The sequence below is a fragment of the Equus przewalskii genome, chromosome 15, assembly GCF_037783145.1.
Source record: "Equus przewalskii isolate Varuska chromosome 15, EquPr2, whole genome shotgun sequence".
NCBI classification, from domain to species: domain Eukaryota; kingdom Metazoa; phylum Chordata; class Mammalia; order Perissodactyla; family Equidae; genus Equus; species Equus przewalskii.
This window is the reverse complement of record NC_091845.1, coordinates 68744139-68762732: the sequence shown is the minus strand read 5'-3', so window position 1 is coordinate 68762732 and position 18594 is coordinate 68744139. Positions and strand designations below refer to the sequence as shown.

At 39.3% G+C, this 18594-nt stretch overlaps 1 protein-coding gene across 10 annotated transcripts in view; it reads right to left on the bottom strand.

Moving 5' to 3' along the window:
* The window catches only part of NEK11 (NIMA related kinase 11), a 248982-nt gene that overhangs the window by 162890 nt on the left and 67498 nt on the right, over positions 1-18594 (bottom strand). For all 10 annotated transcript variants that reach the window (XM_070576034.1, XM_070576038.1, XM_070576037.1 and 7 more), the window contains 2 exons: positions 4926-4990; positions 3837-3963 (listed from right to left, as the gene is read on the bottom strand). In XM_070576034.1, the coding sequence (XP_070432135.1) occupies positions 3837-3963; positions 4926-4990 (192 nt within the window). The remainder of the gene's footprint in view (positions 1-3836; positions 3964-4925; positions 4991-18594) is intronic.

Here is an 18594-nt window from a genome sequence, read left to right as displayed (position 1 = left end):
GCACCTGACTGAAATGTTTTCCACCTCAGCTTCTATTGAATGAAAGTAATGACACCAGTGCTCATTCCCCACTAAGGCACTCCTTGTGCAGCAGCTTGCTTCTGAGCTCACACAAGAACCGCCCAGACCATGGGCAGGTGAGAGAAATGGGCTCTCTTGCTCTAGAGCTTACTTCCCCAAGAGGCAGCTGATGCGGATGTTGGCTGCCAGCTACTTGCAGGCACCACATTACTACAGGAACTGCTGCCAGGTTGGCCTATATTTCTCCCTTTCCTAAATCCTCACCACAAAATAGGCTTGTTCTCCTCCCTACCCACTTTCCCTGTGCACCCTGGGAATGCTGTCCTGGGAGGATATTTCTTAGTCCTGGTAGGCTAGGCAGGTGCTGGGTCCTCTCTGTTTCCTTCTGCCTGTAGCTAAGCCTTCTCTGACACTTCTGCCCAAGATCACTAAAGCCTGATTCCAATGTTGGGCATGAACTAGACTCCTCCAGTGTCCCCTATCCAGCCAACCCCCATGCCAGATCGCCAAGCAAGACCTTGAAGGCTTCACAGTACAATCTGACACCCCTACTATTCCTACTGCCATTCCCTCCACCTAAATCACCCAAAGAATACAGGGCTGCAAGATCGAAGAGCCATTTGGTTGACCTCTCACAACAAGATAAAAAGACCAACAATAAAATATTCTGTATCCTTGCTGTTTAACCACAGTACTATTATTCCAATAGAATTGTGCTTTATTTGTTTCTCCTACCAAAATAATAAATTCTAACTATTCATAGTTTAAATCAATTTAAAGAGCTGGCCTAGGAACTCGACTCATACATTTTTCCTGTGGGGGAAAAACGTGTTCAGCAATTGGTTACAACAATCAGCTGTGTTCAAAGTATTGTCCTCAGTGAACCTAATTATCCTAACTTTCCAAATAACTGTTTATAAACTTTTGGACCTAACCCACTTTTCAGAGAGGGACTTCCTGTACTTGATTACTACAAATAAGTGAATCCCGAAAGGTTTAACAGATTGCAGAGGAGGATTAGGTTACATATGGGCAAACAACAGATGAAAATATAATTAGTATTATACCAATTTTTCTTTAAGCATTATAAATATAATATGCAAAGCTATTAGTGCTAAAGCAAACACCTGTCAGTTATTCACAAATATTTCCAATCCTAGGAAAATATTCCCCAGTAAACAGATGCTACACACTGAGATTCAGAGAGAAATTCTCAACCCCATTCAATCTAATTTTGCTAAGAGTGTCTCCCAAAGATTATTCATCACACTTATGTATCTGCCACTATAATTAATGGTTTTCTGTTATTCTTTACACTTCAGGGTCAGCAACAGAAATTTCATTACCAGATAAGCTTATTTGATTCAGATACAACTAAGGTAATTACTAAATTCATAATAAACTGGTCATTTGGGGTCACGATGATGCTAGATCCTTAGCTTGTACTTGGTAAATAGTTAATAATCTCTGCAAGGAGAGCTGACCTCATGCTTACAAAAGTATATTAAAATTCTCCCGCAGTTTTTTCTTTGAAAGATTTTTTTTATTTTTCCTTTTTCTCCCAAAGCCCCCCAATACATAGTTGTATATTAGTTGTGAGTCCTTCTAGTTGTGGCATGTGGGATGTCACCTCAGCATGGCTTGATGAGCGGTGCCATGTCCACATCCAGGATATGAACTGGCAGAACCCTGGGCCACCGAAGTGGAGTGTGAGAACTTAACCACATGGCCACTGGGCCAGCCCTCTCCTGCAGTTTTATATTTGGGGAGTTCTGGCTTTCTTAAGACTTACCTGAGCCAGATATTTTTGTAAGCTTAAAACATTATAGCAATAATGTCTGATATTTCTATGATTCTTTTTTTTTTAAAGATTTTATGATTTCCTTTTCTCCCCAAAGCCCCCCAGTACATAGTTGTGTATTTTTAGTTGTGAGTCCTTCTAGTTGTGGCATGTGGGATGCCACCTCAGCCTGGCTTGATGAGCAGTGCTACGTCCACAGCCAGGATCCGAACCCTGGGCTGCCAAAGTAGAGCACACGAACTTAACCACTCAACCATGGGGCCAGCCCCTGTAATTCTTTATGCAATACTAGAAACAGTTTTTTAACAAAGAAGACAGACACAACTAGACAAAAAGACTCCATGCTTTGCTCTTCTCTCTGCGAGTTCTGGTGCCTCTGTTTCTTAGGAGACACCCATCTGATTTGGCGAGCAGAGGCGGAGACGTGTCAACAAGAGCCAGTGTTCCTGCTGCATGTCATTCCAAAGGCTTAAATGACGGACTTCATAAATTAATTTACTCTTAATTCAAATAACATGATGGAACATCTTCCTGAGATACCATGTAATCTTAAACCATGAAGCAATTATATATTTGAATCTATTTTAAAATGTCCATAATAATTTAAAAAAATTAAGAGTGAAGAGAGATGTAGGTATGAAACTCAACTTCAATCCAAAGCCCAAGATTGATTTTCTCAAACTGGAGAAAATTACTCTAAAAAGAGCAAGAAAACTTCTCCTGAGGGGCAGGAATCCTATTACTTTTGATTTTATACCCTAAAGGCTATTATTACGCAGTTATTGGCAAATAGTGGATGCTCAATAAACAAAATGTAAAGAAACTCATTCCGCTGACCATACCTTTGTATTTTTCACCTATTTTTTTGTGTTTGTTTTTTTGGAGGAGGTTAGGGAAGGTTGTGATAGAGGAAAAACGGTAGGTGAATCGGAGAAGACCACTGGCACAGAAACAAGCTAACAATGAAAAAACCCATTGAAGAACCTAGAAATGAATAATCACAAGAGCAAACTGAAGGGACAGAATGCATGGGGATCTGCCATAGCCAGACCTAACCTTGACAGGGTTCTCTCCCACCGGGGAGGCACCAGAACGAGAAGAGGAGCAATGACCCTCATGAAAATTCCAAGGCATATTGCCTGTGGTGCTTACTTCTCCCTAACCAGAGAAAAGCTAACTTTCTACTTTATCCTCTTTAGAAGAACGAACGAAGTTGGCACAATCTTTCACAGTGCTCATCTCTGAAAGCTCAGAACTACTCAAGTTGATTTGCATACAATAATTATTTACTTAATTTTTAACAAGCTCTCAGCTAGATTGTCCTTTCGACCCTTAACAAGCCAAAAATTATGTAAGATTCCTCTTCAAAGGAAAAGAAATTTTCCCCAAATAGGATCTATTGCTAACAACAGAATGCAATTTTCCACATGGCTTCTGCACTAAGATTTAAAGTGGTTCTGTGACAGGCAGGAGAAATTCTTTTGGTATAAGAGCTCAGAGAAACTGAGAAATCTCAGCTGCATCTATTATTGAAAACCAGAGTTTTTTTAATTTAAATTTATCCCTAAAGTTCATATCTTTAGTAAAAGTTCTTAAAAGCAACAAGACAAGAAATTTTTTAAAAAGCTGTACGTTCCCTACAGAGGTGTAAGTTAATCTTCAAAAAAAGAAAGCACAGTGTTTAGAATCCCAATGCTTTATGTAACAGGCTAGCAGAAATGTATCAGGATTTGATTTTTATGATACATTAAGAACCTTACTTTCTGGTTCAAGAAGAAAAAATGCAAACCAACCAATTAATCTATGAATAAAGAGAGTTTCTGAAATCAATTTAATGGAATACATCAGGTTCCAAATCCGGAAGACCTTCTTTTACTCTGGTCACAGAATGACTCATATTTCAAAGATATAGAGTGAATGGATGTAGTAAGTAAATGAGCCTAGAACCAAAATGTAGTGTTCTCTCAGGGCAGCAGACAAATGAGTCACCCAGACTAGCCCACCGCCCACTCACCAGATGTCCGACTTTGTGTTGTAGCCTTGGTGTTTCAGAGCCTCTGGACTCATATAATGGGGAGTTCCAGTTAAAGTGGTGGCTAGATCGCAGGATCCCATTAGGAGTCGAGAAACTCCAAAATCCCCTTGAAATAATAATTAATTTTATGAATTTTATAACAACAAAAATCAGCACTGGAAATTAACAACTGTGTCTAATTTGACAATTTTAATATGCAATGATTTATAACATCTTAAACAGAGAGGAAAGTTATATATTTTAAATTATACAATGCTGGTGAGTAGCTTTAAAAACCAAAGCCTTATAGGAGAAAGAAGACTTTGAGCCAGGAAAGTGAATTATGTAAGCTAAAACTTTTTATTTCTGGAATTGTGGAGAACCAGCAACTTGAAACAAAAAGCTATTTCAAGTCTGAACAACAACAGACAGAATGATTCGGGAAGGGCTGAATATAATCATTTGCAGTTTCATCTGAGGGGGCAGTTTGCTCTTCATTTACAATAAAGAAAACGTTTTAAACAGAAGACCTGAGACTTTTCAAGAACATGACTATAAAAATCTGCCTCCACCAGCTTCTCTATCCTTGCCTAATTAGTTGTTTGCTTTTATGCCTTCCGCTCTCAGAACATCTTACATGAAGATTAAACAATCCAGTAACTGTTACAAGTGGAGGTACAGTTCTGAAGGAGAACTAAAGGTTAACAAAGCCATTACACCAACGTTTTAATTATCTGTGATAACTGCTAACTGCTTGTGGAAAAATAAGTGGGGAAACCTGTAGCAATGAAAACAGTAGAACAAATCTAACTGCTTGCAAACTGCCTGGCATGGAATAGGAACTCAGAAAATATTTGTTAAACCTATCGAGTACATAGCAAATTTATATCTCCATTTATATCAGATAGTCAGAAACAAAATAATTGAGTTTTGTTGGGTCCAACCAAGTAGGAACAAAAATTTGAGAACTTTAATAAACCAATGATTACTCTAACACTTTTAGGTACTATATCCTGCAATTTAATACATCAATAACATGTAGAATATATGCTCCTATGTTTTTAAAATACATACTTTTAAAAATCTTACCAATTTTAAGTAGATTATTTTTCAGAAATATATTCTTTGATTTCAAGTCTCGATGAAGTATCCTCCTACAAAGGGAAAAAAGGATACACAATTGCACGCAAGTTAAAAAATTTTAAATCCAAAGAGAAATAATATATATGGGTGTATGGGAACTGATTCACACAAATATACACTCCCATGGATACATCTTTCAATGTTTAAAAGCTACAAAGCCACAACATTTCCTAGTTTTCCTGAGGAAATAAGAGTTATGAAACAAAGTTTTAAAGGCAGGGGAGCACAGAGTTGGGAGAAGGGTGATTGATGTGCTTTCAATTATTTTTTTTTTTTAATTTTCTTTTCCTTTTTTAAAGATTGGCACCTGAGCTAACAATCAATGCCAATCTTCTTTCTTTTTTTTCTGTTTTTTCTCCCCAAATCCTCCCAGTACATAGTTGTATATTTAAGTTGTGGGTCCTTCTAGCTGTGGCATGTGGGATGCCGCCTCAGCGTGGCCTGATGAGCGGTGCCATGTCTGCACCCAGGATCCGAACCGGTGAACCTCTGGGCCACCAAAGCAGAGCACGTGAACTTAACCACTATGCCACGGGGCCGGTCCCTCAACTATTTCAATAGGCCAGATTTTACTGTGTTTTTGTAGCATGATCTACATAGTACTATATCCAGTAACCATATACCCAGTTCACAGACTGGGTCATCATAAAGTTTTATAATATATTATATTTATAATTATATTTTATAATATAATTAATATAATTAATTTATATAATTATATATAATATATAATTAATATAATATAATATATTATATTTATAATATATTATATATAATCTACTACATATTATATATATGTTATATATGATATCTTATATATAATACATATAGTCTCATATATATTATAATCCAAATGCATATATATAATCTCATATCTATTGTAACCCAAATGCTCAGGTTTTATGTATTTGTGGAAATAATAATGTTGACAATGATATTTAGTAATAGATCACATTTATTAAGTTTTACTATAAACCAGCAGTGTAAATTATGTCAGTTAAGACTTTTATTTCTAGAATTATGGAGAACTAGACAGCTTGAAAACTTCTTCCAAAAAAACACACCAAAAAATCTTGAATCAAGTATACAAATACCTTCATATATGCACAGCTGAGTCCTCAGGAAAATGAGACAAATCCCAGGGAATTATCCAAAAAAACCCTGGAAATCAGAATGGGCAGTAGGTGCTGATTTCTCAGCTGCCCTAGAGGGTTGTGCTGGTCTCAGTAACTCATGAGCTGGCTTTAACAGCCTCAGAGAACAAGAGCCAAGACCTTAAGCCCATGTAATATGGAAAGCTGGGACTATATGTAGTCTGAATCCTACATGTGATCCATACCTTAAGTGAAAGTATGACTTCAGAAACATCCACTCATGAGTAAACAAAATGATAAGAAAGCTTATATGTATAGGTCTGAACTCTGAGTGGACAAACAACCATCTCCTTAGGTATTTTATAACCATAGCTTTCTGCTCACTCACAGTTGGAATTCAAATACGTGGTAGTGGTACAGCTCCAGAAATCCCAAACCAAGAAATTAACATAAAAATTGGTTCTCAGCTGCTACTACCCTCTTGGGGCATCTGGCAGAAGCAAGGGCAAACTAAGAGTCAGCAGAAAATATATAATAAAATTAAACCCCTGAGAATTTCAGGTAATTTAATAGGATACAAACTATAAGTATATTTTAAATTATTAAAACCATTTTAAAAAGGAATATAAAACACAAGATAGAAACACAATCATATCCAAAAACAGACGATGCCGATTTGAGAAACAATCAAATAGAGGTTCTAGGGGAAGAATGTGATTATTAAAATAAGAAACTCAAGATTAAGAGCTCAGCTCCCAACTATGATGGAGTAAGCTTATATCACACTAAATCTCCCACTTCCCACAGTTGTATAGAGAATACTGTAAAATTTAAACAGTGTGAAATCTGGATAAAATTCTTTTTTTAAAAAAAACAGCTCTTTGAAGATATCAGAGATAAGTTAAGGCAAATGAAGGCACTTGAAGGGCCAGACCCTGGAGAGAAGGAAAACAAAGAAAGGAAATGAGGAAAAGGAAACAAAAGAAAACAAAGGCAAACATTTTCCCTTGCGTTTTCCTCTCAGAGAATTCGGCATAAGCAGAATGCCGTGGCCAAGAGTTTGCAGCAGTTTCATTCCTCTAGGAAGACAAACATTGTAGTTCAGGGCTACAAAGGCAGCCAGGACTTGAGGGGCAAAATTTCCAGAGAAAAAGGGACCAAAGAAAAGTGAGTCTCACCCTGCGTAGATTCTACCCTTGAAGTACTTGCTGACTCCTAAGCAGTTCAGCGACAAGACATTAAGGAGAAAGCAGCTGCTAAGAGGCTAAAAAGCCAAGCAGAGCTTTCAGTAGATTTGCAACGCTGAGGAGGGGTCCTGGTAGATATCTAAAGCCTTCAGCTAGAAACCCTGAGGGACTACTTAGAAATAAAGGCAAACTGGAAATAGATCAGCCCCCACAAAGTCTGAAACCTAGCCTTAAACTATCTCAGTCCCTAATTGGATCAAGGTGATCTGCCCCTACTGTAACTAACAGCCAGAAAAAATATTAAATCCTCTCCAGAGGAAGATAATATCATTCAACGTCTCTATACTGCTTTAGACATATAGTCTGGCATTCACTCAGAAACTACCAGGCATGCCAAGAGATAAGACCAATGACCAAAAACCAAAACAAAAAAAAACACAGACACAAATCAATAGGTGATCCACCTATTGGAATTATTGGACAAGGACTTAAAAGTAACTATGACAATTATGTTCATGAAAATGAATGACACAATGGTGAACTTCATCAGAGGACTAGATGCTATATACAATTTTAAAAAGAATTCAACAGAAATTATTGAGTTGAAACAAATATAATTACTAAAATTAAGAGTTCAGTAGATATGTTTGAAAGCAGATGACACACAGCAGAAGAGAGGATTTAGAAACTGGAATAATGGTTAGTGAAAAATATTCAGACTGAAGCACACACACAAAAAGCGGTCAAAAACATAGACAAGAGTATAAGAGACATTTTAAATATGGTTTTAAAAAGTTCTAACATATGTGTAAATTGATCCCTAGAAGGAATTCATAGAAATGGAGACTAGAATGTGAAAGTCCAACATACATCTAATAGACACTCTGAAAGAAGAGAAGAGAAGAGAGAAGAGACAAAATCCAAAGAGATAATGGGAGAAGGGAATTTTCAGAATTTAGAAAGACATGAATTCACAAGATCAAAAGCAAAACAAATCTCCAGCAGAAGAAAAAGAAAAGGAAGAAAGATATCTACAACTAAATGAAACTCTCTAATACTGGAGAACACCGATGATAAAGAGAGGAGATTGAGAACTAGGTAAAAGAAAAGAGATTATCTTAACAGACAATTAAATGGAAAGTGACTTCTCAACATCAGCGACAGAATCCAGAAGACAGAGGGATAATATTTTCAAAGTGTTAGAATATCTGTCAACCTGGAATTTTATGCCTAATAACTAATATGTAATATATTAGCTAAATATTTTATAAAATAATAGCCAAATTATTATAAAAGAACAAGTAAAAACTGAAGATGTTTTCAAGCAAACCAACCAAAAACTTGATAGTGTTTACCATTCACATAACTTAAAGATTTATTTCTGGGAAAATGAAAATGCCACAGAAGGAAGGCCTGGGACACAAAAAGGAGTGGTGAACCAAGAGATTGATAAATCTAAGCAAATCTAAGCAAGGGTCAGTTTAAGACCAATTATAACGGTAACGTTAATTGCTAAATTGTATTCAGAGAAAATAGAACCGAAATCCTGAATAACAATAATATAAAAGGAAGGAGGAAAGTAATTGGAGTTAAAATCTTTATAATGTTTAAGAAAAGCATACATACATTAACTTCAAACTTCATTTATTCAAGTATGCATTTAATAATTGAAGGGTAAACACTAAAACAATAGGAACAAAATGCATAACTGTTAAACTAAGTAGAAAAGAAAGGGAATAACAAAAACCTGACCAATCCAAAGAAGTCAGGGAAAGGAGAAAAACAAGTGTAACAAAATAAAATGATAGAAATACATTCCATATATTGTTAATCATGACAGACTAAAATCATCAGTTAACTTTTTTTTTTTTTTTTTTGAGGAAGATTAGCCCTGAGCTAACTGCTGCCAATCCTCCTCTTTTTGCTGAGGAAGACTGGCCCTGAGCTAACATCCATGCCCATCTTCCTCTACTTTATACGTGGGATGCCTGCCACTGCATGGCTTGCCAAGCAGTGCCATGTCCGCACCTGGGATCCGAACCGGTGAACCCCGGGCCGCCGAAGTGGAATGTGCACACTTAACCGCTGCGCCACTGAGCCGGCCCTTAACTATCTTTAAAAAAACTTGTTATAAAGAACACACTTAAAACATAAGGACAGAGAAAGATTTGAAAGTAAGAGGATAAAAAAGATACTGCAGGCAAAGGAAAGCTGGCAAAAAGCAATATTAAGTAAATTTAAGGACAAAGAATATCACCACAAAATGAACAAATCAATAATTTATTGGGAAGATTTAAAAATTCTGTACTTGTGTGCAACTTACAACACAGGCTTAAATATATAGTGAAAATTAATACTAAAAGAATTTAAGGAGAAATTAACAAATCCACAATCATAATGGGAAATTTAACATATCTCCCTCAATAATTAATAGATTCAGTAGACAAAAAAATTAATAAGGATATAGATTTTAGCAACACAATTATAAATTAAAAACTTATAAATTAAAAAATTATAAATTAAAAAAATTATAAATTGAAAAACACAATTACCTTGAGCTAATGCTCAGAAATTGAATATTGCACCAAAAAATTTAAAAATGCCTGTTATTTTAGGCACACATGGAGTACTTTCAAAAATTGACAGTGAACTAATCCATACAGCAGGTCTCAGCAGATTACAAAGAGTCAGCACCACACAGTCCACACATTCTCTGGCCTCAGTGAAGTTAAATTAGAACCCTGTAAGGTACTTAGAACAGTGCCGGGCACTGGCGACGACAGATCAAGACAGACAAATTCTCTTTGTTTGTGATGCTCCATTCTGGTAAAGTAAATAGGCAGAAAACAACTAACTGAGCAGACATATAATAGGATGTCAGCTAACAATTAATACTATTAAAACAATAAAGCAGAGTAAGGGGCTAGGGACTAACCAGGGTAGGGAGATGCTAGTTTAGCTCAGGTGGTCAGTGAATGCCTTGGAGAAAGTGACATTAGAGCAGAGATGTGAATGAAGCAAGGGGATGAGCCACGGTTGTGATTGTTATTGTTACTGCTCATATTGCTAATGTTATTGTTACCACCAATATACCAACAAGGAAAGTCTGTGTGAGGATAGCAAGCAAAGGATGATGAACAGGGAACAACAGAGCAGTTGAGTTACCCAGAGTACCTCAAAACCCAGGATTGAACTATCGGGAGGGGTTTAAACCACACTGTCCTTCCCCCTCACTCTTCCACACCCCACTCCCTGCTCAAGATCCCCCTTGACCCCTACTGCTGGCTGAATTAAGGACAGTTCAGCATTTAGAGTCTTCTATTTCCAGCTTCCTCCTCCACCTATTCATACATCTGTAAGAAATGGCCCGACAAAGGATTTTTTCCAATTGGTTAATTTACTTATACGAAAAATAAATAAACATATAGTTATATATTTGGAGTACCTTTTAAAGGGAAAAAAACTCAAGCCAAGAAAATCTGGGCCAATAAATTGTCAGATCTCTGTTGTAACCAATCTGGCGCTTGCTTTATCTCAAACACAGCACATGCGTTTCTTCTTCTGTCACTGCTCGTATTAAAATGTCCTCCTCTATCATGTCTGCCTCTCAGATTCCTATCTGTTCTTCAGGATTCTATTGGATACAAACCTCATGTACCTCCTTGGAGTCCCCTGACTCTTTCCTTCCAAAGATGCTGCCTATCTCTGATCCTGGAGGCCCATCGGTCACTTGTCGGGAATGCCAGGCCCTCTGGCTCTTGCCACATCTGGACTAGGATGAAACAGCACACCACAGGACATGGGATCCAGCATTCCAAGAGGCAATGGAAGGAACCAGATGATGCAACTTGAACATGCAAGGGAATTAACTCCCTTGGAGTGAACCAGTGAGAGACAAGAGGAGAAAGAAGATAGGCAGATGAATTTTCCCTTCTTTCTCTCCCCAAAGCATGCTGTCCACACGCCTACAAGCCATGCAAATATGCCTGCTGAGCAACCTGCTGCTGTCTTTCCCAGCTCTGTGTGAAGTGATGGCCAGTACAATGACACACCACTTCAATTTGCTTCACATGCTTGCCTCACTTCAATTTATCCTCACTCTTACCATCCTGGGTCTATATCTTTCAAAAAAGGTATCAGCATCTCAATCCTTGCCCCAGGCTTTGTTTCCCAGAGGCCCAAGCTTAGAAAGGATCCCCCTTCCATCATTTTCTCCTAATTCCTAACCACCATTCCTACTACCACCACCAAATTAGACATGCTCTCCCACTTCTCTTCTCCTTTTGACACTATATGCTACAGTTGACCAACCACTCTTGCTAAATTGTAAGCTCTACGAGGTCCATGTCTGACTTGCCTGTATTATTCCCTGTAACACTGCAAACATTTAATAAAATTGGTACGTTGAACTTGATTGAATGCTTGAGTTTACATGTGCCTAAACTTTTCAAACTATTTTTGATTGACATCTCTCTAAAACGAACTATATAATTCTCTGACTTCACAAACAAAGGCTATTTTTAACTCATGATTATAACAGGCATCAATTACTATGATGTATCTAATCGCCAGGCCTAAACAGGAGACCCCAGTCTGGAAGTAGTATCCCTGAGACTTAGGTTGGGAACAAGAATGTGGCTTTATAAAATGAAAATTTGCTCCTGAAAACTCAACTTAAAAACCTTCCACCACTCTGCACTGCTTCCAGAATAGAGTCTAAAATCATATACATGGGGGCCGGTCCTGTGGCCCAGTGGTTAAGTTCACTCGCTCTGCTTTGGTGGCCCAGGGTTTCGCCAGTTCAGATCCTGGGCACTGACAAGGCACTGCTCGTCCAGCCATGCTGAGGTGGCGTCCCACATAGCACAACCAGAGGCACTCATGAGCAGAATATATACAACTATGTACTGGGGGGGCTTTGGGGAGAAGAATGAAAAAAAAAAAAGAGTGGCAACAGATGTTAGCTCAGGTGCCAATCTTTGAAAAAAAAAGAAAAACCCTATACATAGCCTACCAGAGACAGCAAGATCTGGCCCTCCCAATGCCTCTGGCAGCCTCGGCAAAACACAGGCTGGGTCTGTGTCATCTTTTCCTCTTCCACTCAGATCTTTACTCATCGTATAGGCTCAATAAATATATGGTAATTTTAGAAACACTATCCTTGGCACAAAGATGAATACCACCTTATGGAGCTCATTCATTCACAAAAATAATTAATGAGTGCCAACTACATGCTATGTGCTGTACACATAATTTGAGAAATAGAAAGATTTATAAAACAAGGCCATATGTCCCATAATGCTTACAATCAGGTTGGAGAGATAAAAGAAAAGTACACAAATAACTATAGGAGACAGCAAAAGGGAACCCAGCCATCACCACCTTATTAAGAATCATTTATAATTGGTTACCAATACAGACATTCACCAGGTCATAAGGAAACTTCTTTCCCAACAAATGATTACTCTTATATACCTGCCCACAAAATTGTACTATTATTAGTTACACCAGAAGGACTAGTTATAAAAATACTTCTTTTTTTACCTTTACGATTAATGATAACACAGGTGTAGTAATGTTACCTTGGTACAGTGGTCAGACCTCAGCCATCCAGAGCAAAGCTACAAGCCATGACTGAGGAGCAGGGCCAAAGAAAAGCCACTTACTAAGCCCATCTACTTTACTTCATAGGAGACAAATGGACACACTCAAACAGGGAATGGAATCAGAATTGTATATAAGGCGAAGAATTGGGGATGATGGCAGGAGTTTCCTCGAACTCAAACACTCTTTGTCGTGTTTAAGGCTTCGGAGAATTAGAGAGGAATAAGCTTGCTTTCAAGAGTGGAGACGAAAGGGAAGCATGAAACTGGGCACCAAGAGTCTGGGCCACTTCATTTTGGGGCAAATAACCCCAGGTGTCATAATCTAACGCTTTATGCTACTATTTTTATGCCCAATCTGAAGAGGAGGAAATCAAGGCTTAGAAAGTCTAAATAACTTACCCAAGGTCACACAGCCTATGAGTATAAACAGTTCTGTTTGACCCCACAAACCACTATTCCCATCCAGGTCTGTTTTACTATGTTGATTTTAAACAAAGAGGGCACAAAAATGAAGGCCATCTAGCTATGGCTCATTCATTAACCCGAAAAAACAAGAGAAACTTTGCATTTAATCAATATTCTCTCCTGCCTTCTTACATGCCTACAAAATCTAGAGCTGGGCAGTGCACGAGCACGTTGTTGACTACTTAATGGTTAAAAGGAAAACAATTATATTTAACAAAAGAGGGTTAAATAAAATTCGGCCTGCTCTATGCCCACTCTTGGGGTTCCCTTGGTGAGGCAGGAACCGTTGAGCGCCTGCCCAGTGACCATTCTCCTGCTCTTCTCCTTTGCCATCAGAGCCCCACAGCCCTGGGGAGGCTGAGCCCTCCTCAGTCCTAAGAAAAAGGCAAGTATACATTAGAAAGCAGTTCTGAGAAGTAATTAGCTGGCACCATGGTAATGGAATAATAAATTCTATGCAACAGAGCATATATAACACTATTTGGTAAATTTTTTAAAAGTATAATTTATTGACTTTATGATTATAGTAAGAAAAACTAATTCCAGCAAGAAAGTCTTGTCATATATTTGGTTAGTATCTTTTCCTTTAAAGCATATAAAAATCAAATCCAAGAAATAACAAAGTGCCTAGTAATAGAGATAATTTATATAAAATATAAAATATTTTTTCTAAAAAGCTCAAAGTAGCTCTCCATCTATTATCTTATACGTCCCACACCATATCTCTGGGAGTGGTAGATTGCTCTCGTTTCCAAGTTTCAGGATGCCTAAGAGAGTTAAGAGACCTGGCTAAGAAGAGATGACAACTGTGGCCAAATACACAGTAGAGCTCCTGCCTCTGTCTCCTCCATCAGGTCGTTTTCTACATCTTCCAGCCTCCAGGACCGCAGCAGAGGGAAGAACAGCCTGTGGAAGTAGACAGAGTGTGTGTTTCTCGGGCCCCCAGCCCAAGGCAGGACTGTGGAGGAGGTCTAGACAATTTAACCTTCATGTCCCTTTAAGCCCTTATCTTAATAGTTCCTGAAACCTCAGTTTCCTTCCCCACAGGTCTGTCCTTCATCTGGCAGGGTCTCAGGGTGAACTGCAAACTCTTCTTGCTGAAGATGCTTGCACAAGCAATGACTCCTTGGTGATGCACGGCCCAAGCAGCACCCATTGCTGGTCTCTGTCGTGTGGCCTCCGTCCTAGATTCTGAGGTGCCTGCCTGGCTTCCTCATGGGTACTGTGGACCCTCACAACCATGACGAGCCTTCTGTGTTGTGAGTCAGGGACAGAGTCAGGTCTTCCTCCAACATTCCTATAGCCAACACAGCAGGAGTTGCCTGTACCTGGTACTGGGGTGGGGTCTCCTTGAAAAAAGTGACTTCAGGACATCCTCAAGCGGTGGGAGCTGGGAGAAAGCAAGAATCTCCGGTGACACCACAACTTCTGTCTGCTTTTCCATCTTCAAACCTGGGCTAGCACACCTCCATCCCTCGGCATGTTCACTGACCTAGATTCTCAAGGAGGTTCCTTCCCTGGGAGCCTCACTGCACTAAAAATGAACTCCTCATGTCACCTTTCAGGGAATATTTAGCTATTCTAACACAATACCTCAGCAAGCTGGTTGGGGAAACATGTGGGCTGCTAGGTGCCGAGGCAGTCGTCCTATGTAGGGAAAGTGGCCCAGCCCTGGTCTCTCCTCCACTGTGAAAGCACGAACATCAGCCAGGCCTCAAGAACCCCAGCAAACGGAGTCTCTGCAGAGAGGCTGCTCTGTCCTTCACCTTAAAAAATCTAGGCTGTGTGAACGCCCTCTTCAACAGAAAGGAGTTTGGGGGTTTTTTGTTTTGCTTTTCGGTTTCTGTCTTAGCACTGGGAACAACAAAAGAAGAAGAAGACATTGTTTCTGCCCCCAAGGAAACATGGGTGCTTCCCATGGATGCTGTGGCATCCAGAGCAGATGATGTTTCAAAGAAAAGCCAATTAATCGGACCAAAGAGAAGAAGCCTACAGGACTGCACTTCCAGAGACGGGAAAGTTCTAGCTCTGTCTAAGGTTCCAAAGTCCCAGAAACACTGCCTTGGAAGACAAACACCTTTGAAATATTTAGATCTGTCTGTGCGCCAGAAGTTCAGGCCCACAGGGAGGAATGAGCTTTAGTGCTACATTCTCAAGATAGCTTTTAGTGAACTGTGAATATTCTCAGCTTTTAACATCATTATTTCTACGTGTTTATGCCATATGCTAGAGATTTAGAATATTACAAATGTATAAATAAACCAGATTAAAATATGTACAGGAAAGCTCCAAAGAAGTGAAAAAAAATCTTCATTTCTTCTGTAACCTCATTCTTCTTAGGTTTTTCAGGGTCTTCTTAATCTCCTCTGTTGCTGTCCTGTCCTTAGGTTCTCCAGAAAAACAGAACCAACAGGAGAGATGGAGATTGAGATCCAGATCCAGATGAAGATCTAGATAGACATGGAGATTTATCATGAGGAATTGGCTCACACAACTATGGAGGCTGAGAAATTCCACGATTGACAAGCTGGAGACCCAGGAAAGCTGGTGGTGTCATTCGGTCTGAGGTTAAAGGCCTGAGAACCAGGCGAGTCACTGATCTAAGTCTCTTAGTCCAAGGGCAGGAGCAGATGAGATGAGACCAGATGGCCCAGCTCCATCAGTGAGGAAGGAAAAAGGGGCAAATTCCTCCTTCCTCTACCTTCTGTTCTGTTCAGGCCCTCAAGGGATTGGATGGTATCCAACCACGTTGGAGAGGGCAATCTGCTTTACTGAGTTCACTGATCCAAATACACATCTTATCCTGAAACACTTTCACAGATACACCCAGGAGCAATGTTTAATCTGGGTACCCCATGGCTTGCTCAAGTTGACGCATAAAATTAACCATCACCCACACTAGAACAATTGGCAAGGCATTTGCAACAGAAGAACCAAACCTAACTTCTTCCCGTGTATTGTTTCCAAGGCAATCTTCTCCCTAACTCATTTGTAAGCAATCTATGTAATTTTCAAAATATGTTTTAATGTATACTATAGAACATATGAGGAAAAGGCTGCAATAATGCTTTGTAGGTAGACCTATTTTTACTGACTATAGTTGGAAAGATTTAAGTTGAAAGCTTAGTGAAACATTATGGTAGTCTGTATTCTTGTTCTCAAATATTCACACATCTTGTGCCTGGCAGTGAGTGTCCCCTTTGGGAGGAATGGGCATCCTTACCCCTCAGACACTGGGCTTGGCCATGTGACTTGCTCTGGTCAATGGCATCTGAGTGGACGGGGTTATTGTCAGGTCTGAGCAGAATTGTTGAGTCATGGAGTGTTTCCACTAACTCTCTTGCTTTTCCCTCTGCCATGAGAAAAGCACGTCCCAGATAGGAGCTGCTCCTTCAGTTCGGGTTCTGGAATGGAAGGACGTAGAGCAGACTCGCAGCCAATCCGCAGCTGCCAGCATGCAACACAAGATTGTTGTAAGCCACTGAGATGGAGGGTTTTTGTTAACACAGCATGACTTTCTTCAGCAGGAAGGAGTTTTAGTGCCATATTCTCAAGGTAGATTTAGTGAACTACGAATATTCTCAGATATTTTCAGATCTCCTATGGCACTTATTTTACATCATTATATATGTGTCTATGCCGTGTTAATAGAATAATTCTTTTGGATTTAAATTGTTTTAAGAAGAGACAGTTAAGATAGTTTATTTTCCACAGGAAACACATTTTAGACCTATGCAAATTAAATATTTATAAAACTAACAGAAGTGAAAAGTAGATTATGTATTTATGATCAGAAATAATGTAGCATTTCTTCATTTAAAAACTATTCTGGGGGCCGGCCTGGTGACATGGTGGTTGAGTTTGTGCACTCTGCTTCGGTGGCCCAGGGTTTGCAGGTTTGGATCACAGGCACCGACCCATGCTGTGGCAGCATCCCACATACAAAGCAGAGGAAGATTGGCATGGATGCTAGCTCAGGGCCAATCTTCCTCACCAAAAAAGGAAAAACAAACTATTCTGGAGATTGGATCAAGATGGAGATACCTGTTTCCCCATTCCACCCCAAATTCCCAGAAATATGAGGAATTTTTCAAGAGGAAATTCATAATAGTGCTAGAAAACAATAGTTATATATAGGCGAGAATTTTCAAAAGAGCTCTGAAAAAATGCAAAAAGAGGAGCCCCAAATTTAAAATATATAGGTGTAGATGACTGCTGCTTCTGTATCCCTCTACCACAGCAGCAACCAGCTCGATAACGTGCCCTGTATGGCTTCTCTCACTTCCCCATTTCACTCTCTCTCCCCACTCACTGGCTTCTGCTTCCTGAGATCACCTCCTAGATAAACTTCTTGTACCCCAGTTTTGGGTTCAAGCATCTGATATTGGAGGAACCCAGATGAGTCTTGGTGTTTTCTCAAGATCTAGGGCCTCACTTCTAACTTCCTTGTCTCTCTCTAACTCTCTTTCTCTTTGTCTCTCCATATTCCATCCAGCATATTCACAATTAAACTCAGTATCATTGTTTCAAACGTGTCTTCCCAACTTCTCACTCACCTTGGGTTCATCCTTGACCTTCTCCTATCACAGCTCACATACCCACTTAATTTCAAGCCCAGTCATTTCTACTTATCAAGTTCACTCTCATCCTTCTGCATCCTGCCCACAGCTGCCACATTGGTTCCGATCTAACAGCCTCACGCATGGACATTATAAAAGGTTCCAGATGGATAACTCAAGTTCCCCTCTCTCCCCTCCATAATTTGTCATCTAATCTTCCCGAAGCTCTGGTCATATTGTAGCCCCACTCAAAAGACTTCTATGGCATCAACGTTTACAAAATAAAGCCCTCTACAACTTGATCTCAACTACCTTTCCTCACAACCTCACTCATGTATCCCAAGAGCCATCCCAACTCAACCACTCATCACTAACTCTGAAAGTGCCATGTTTTCCCAGCTCTGTGCCTTTGCTCACTCTGTCGCCTAAACCTAGAAAGCTCTGAGCCACCTTTGACCATTTTCAAAACCTACCTTGCGTCAAATACCACTCTTCCAAGAAGCCTTCATTGATTCTCCCAAATAGAAACATACCCCTTTTCAGATCTCCTATGGCACTTAAATTTTTCTCTTCTTGGCACTCATCACTTGTCTTACATTAGAGTATATTTTACCTTAAAGTGCATAAATCCTAAGCTTGATTAATTTTTATACATATATATCACCCTTGTAATCCTCTACCCAGATCAGATATAGAACATATCC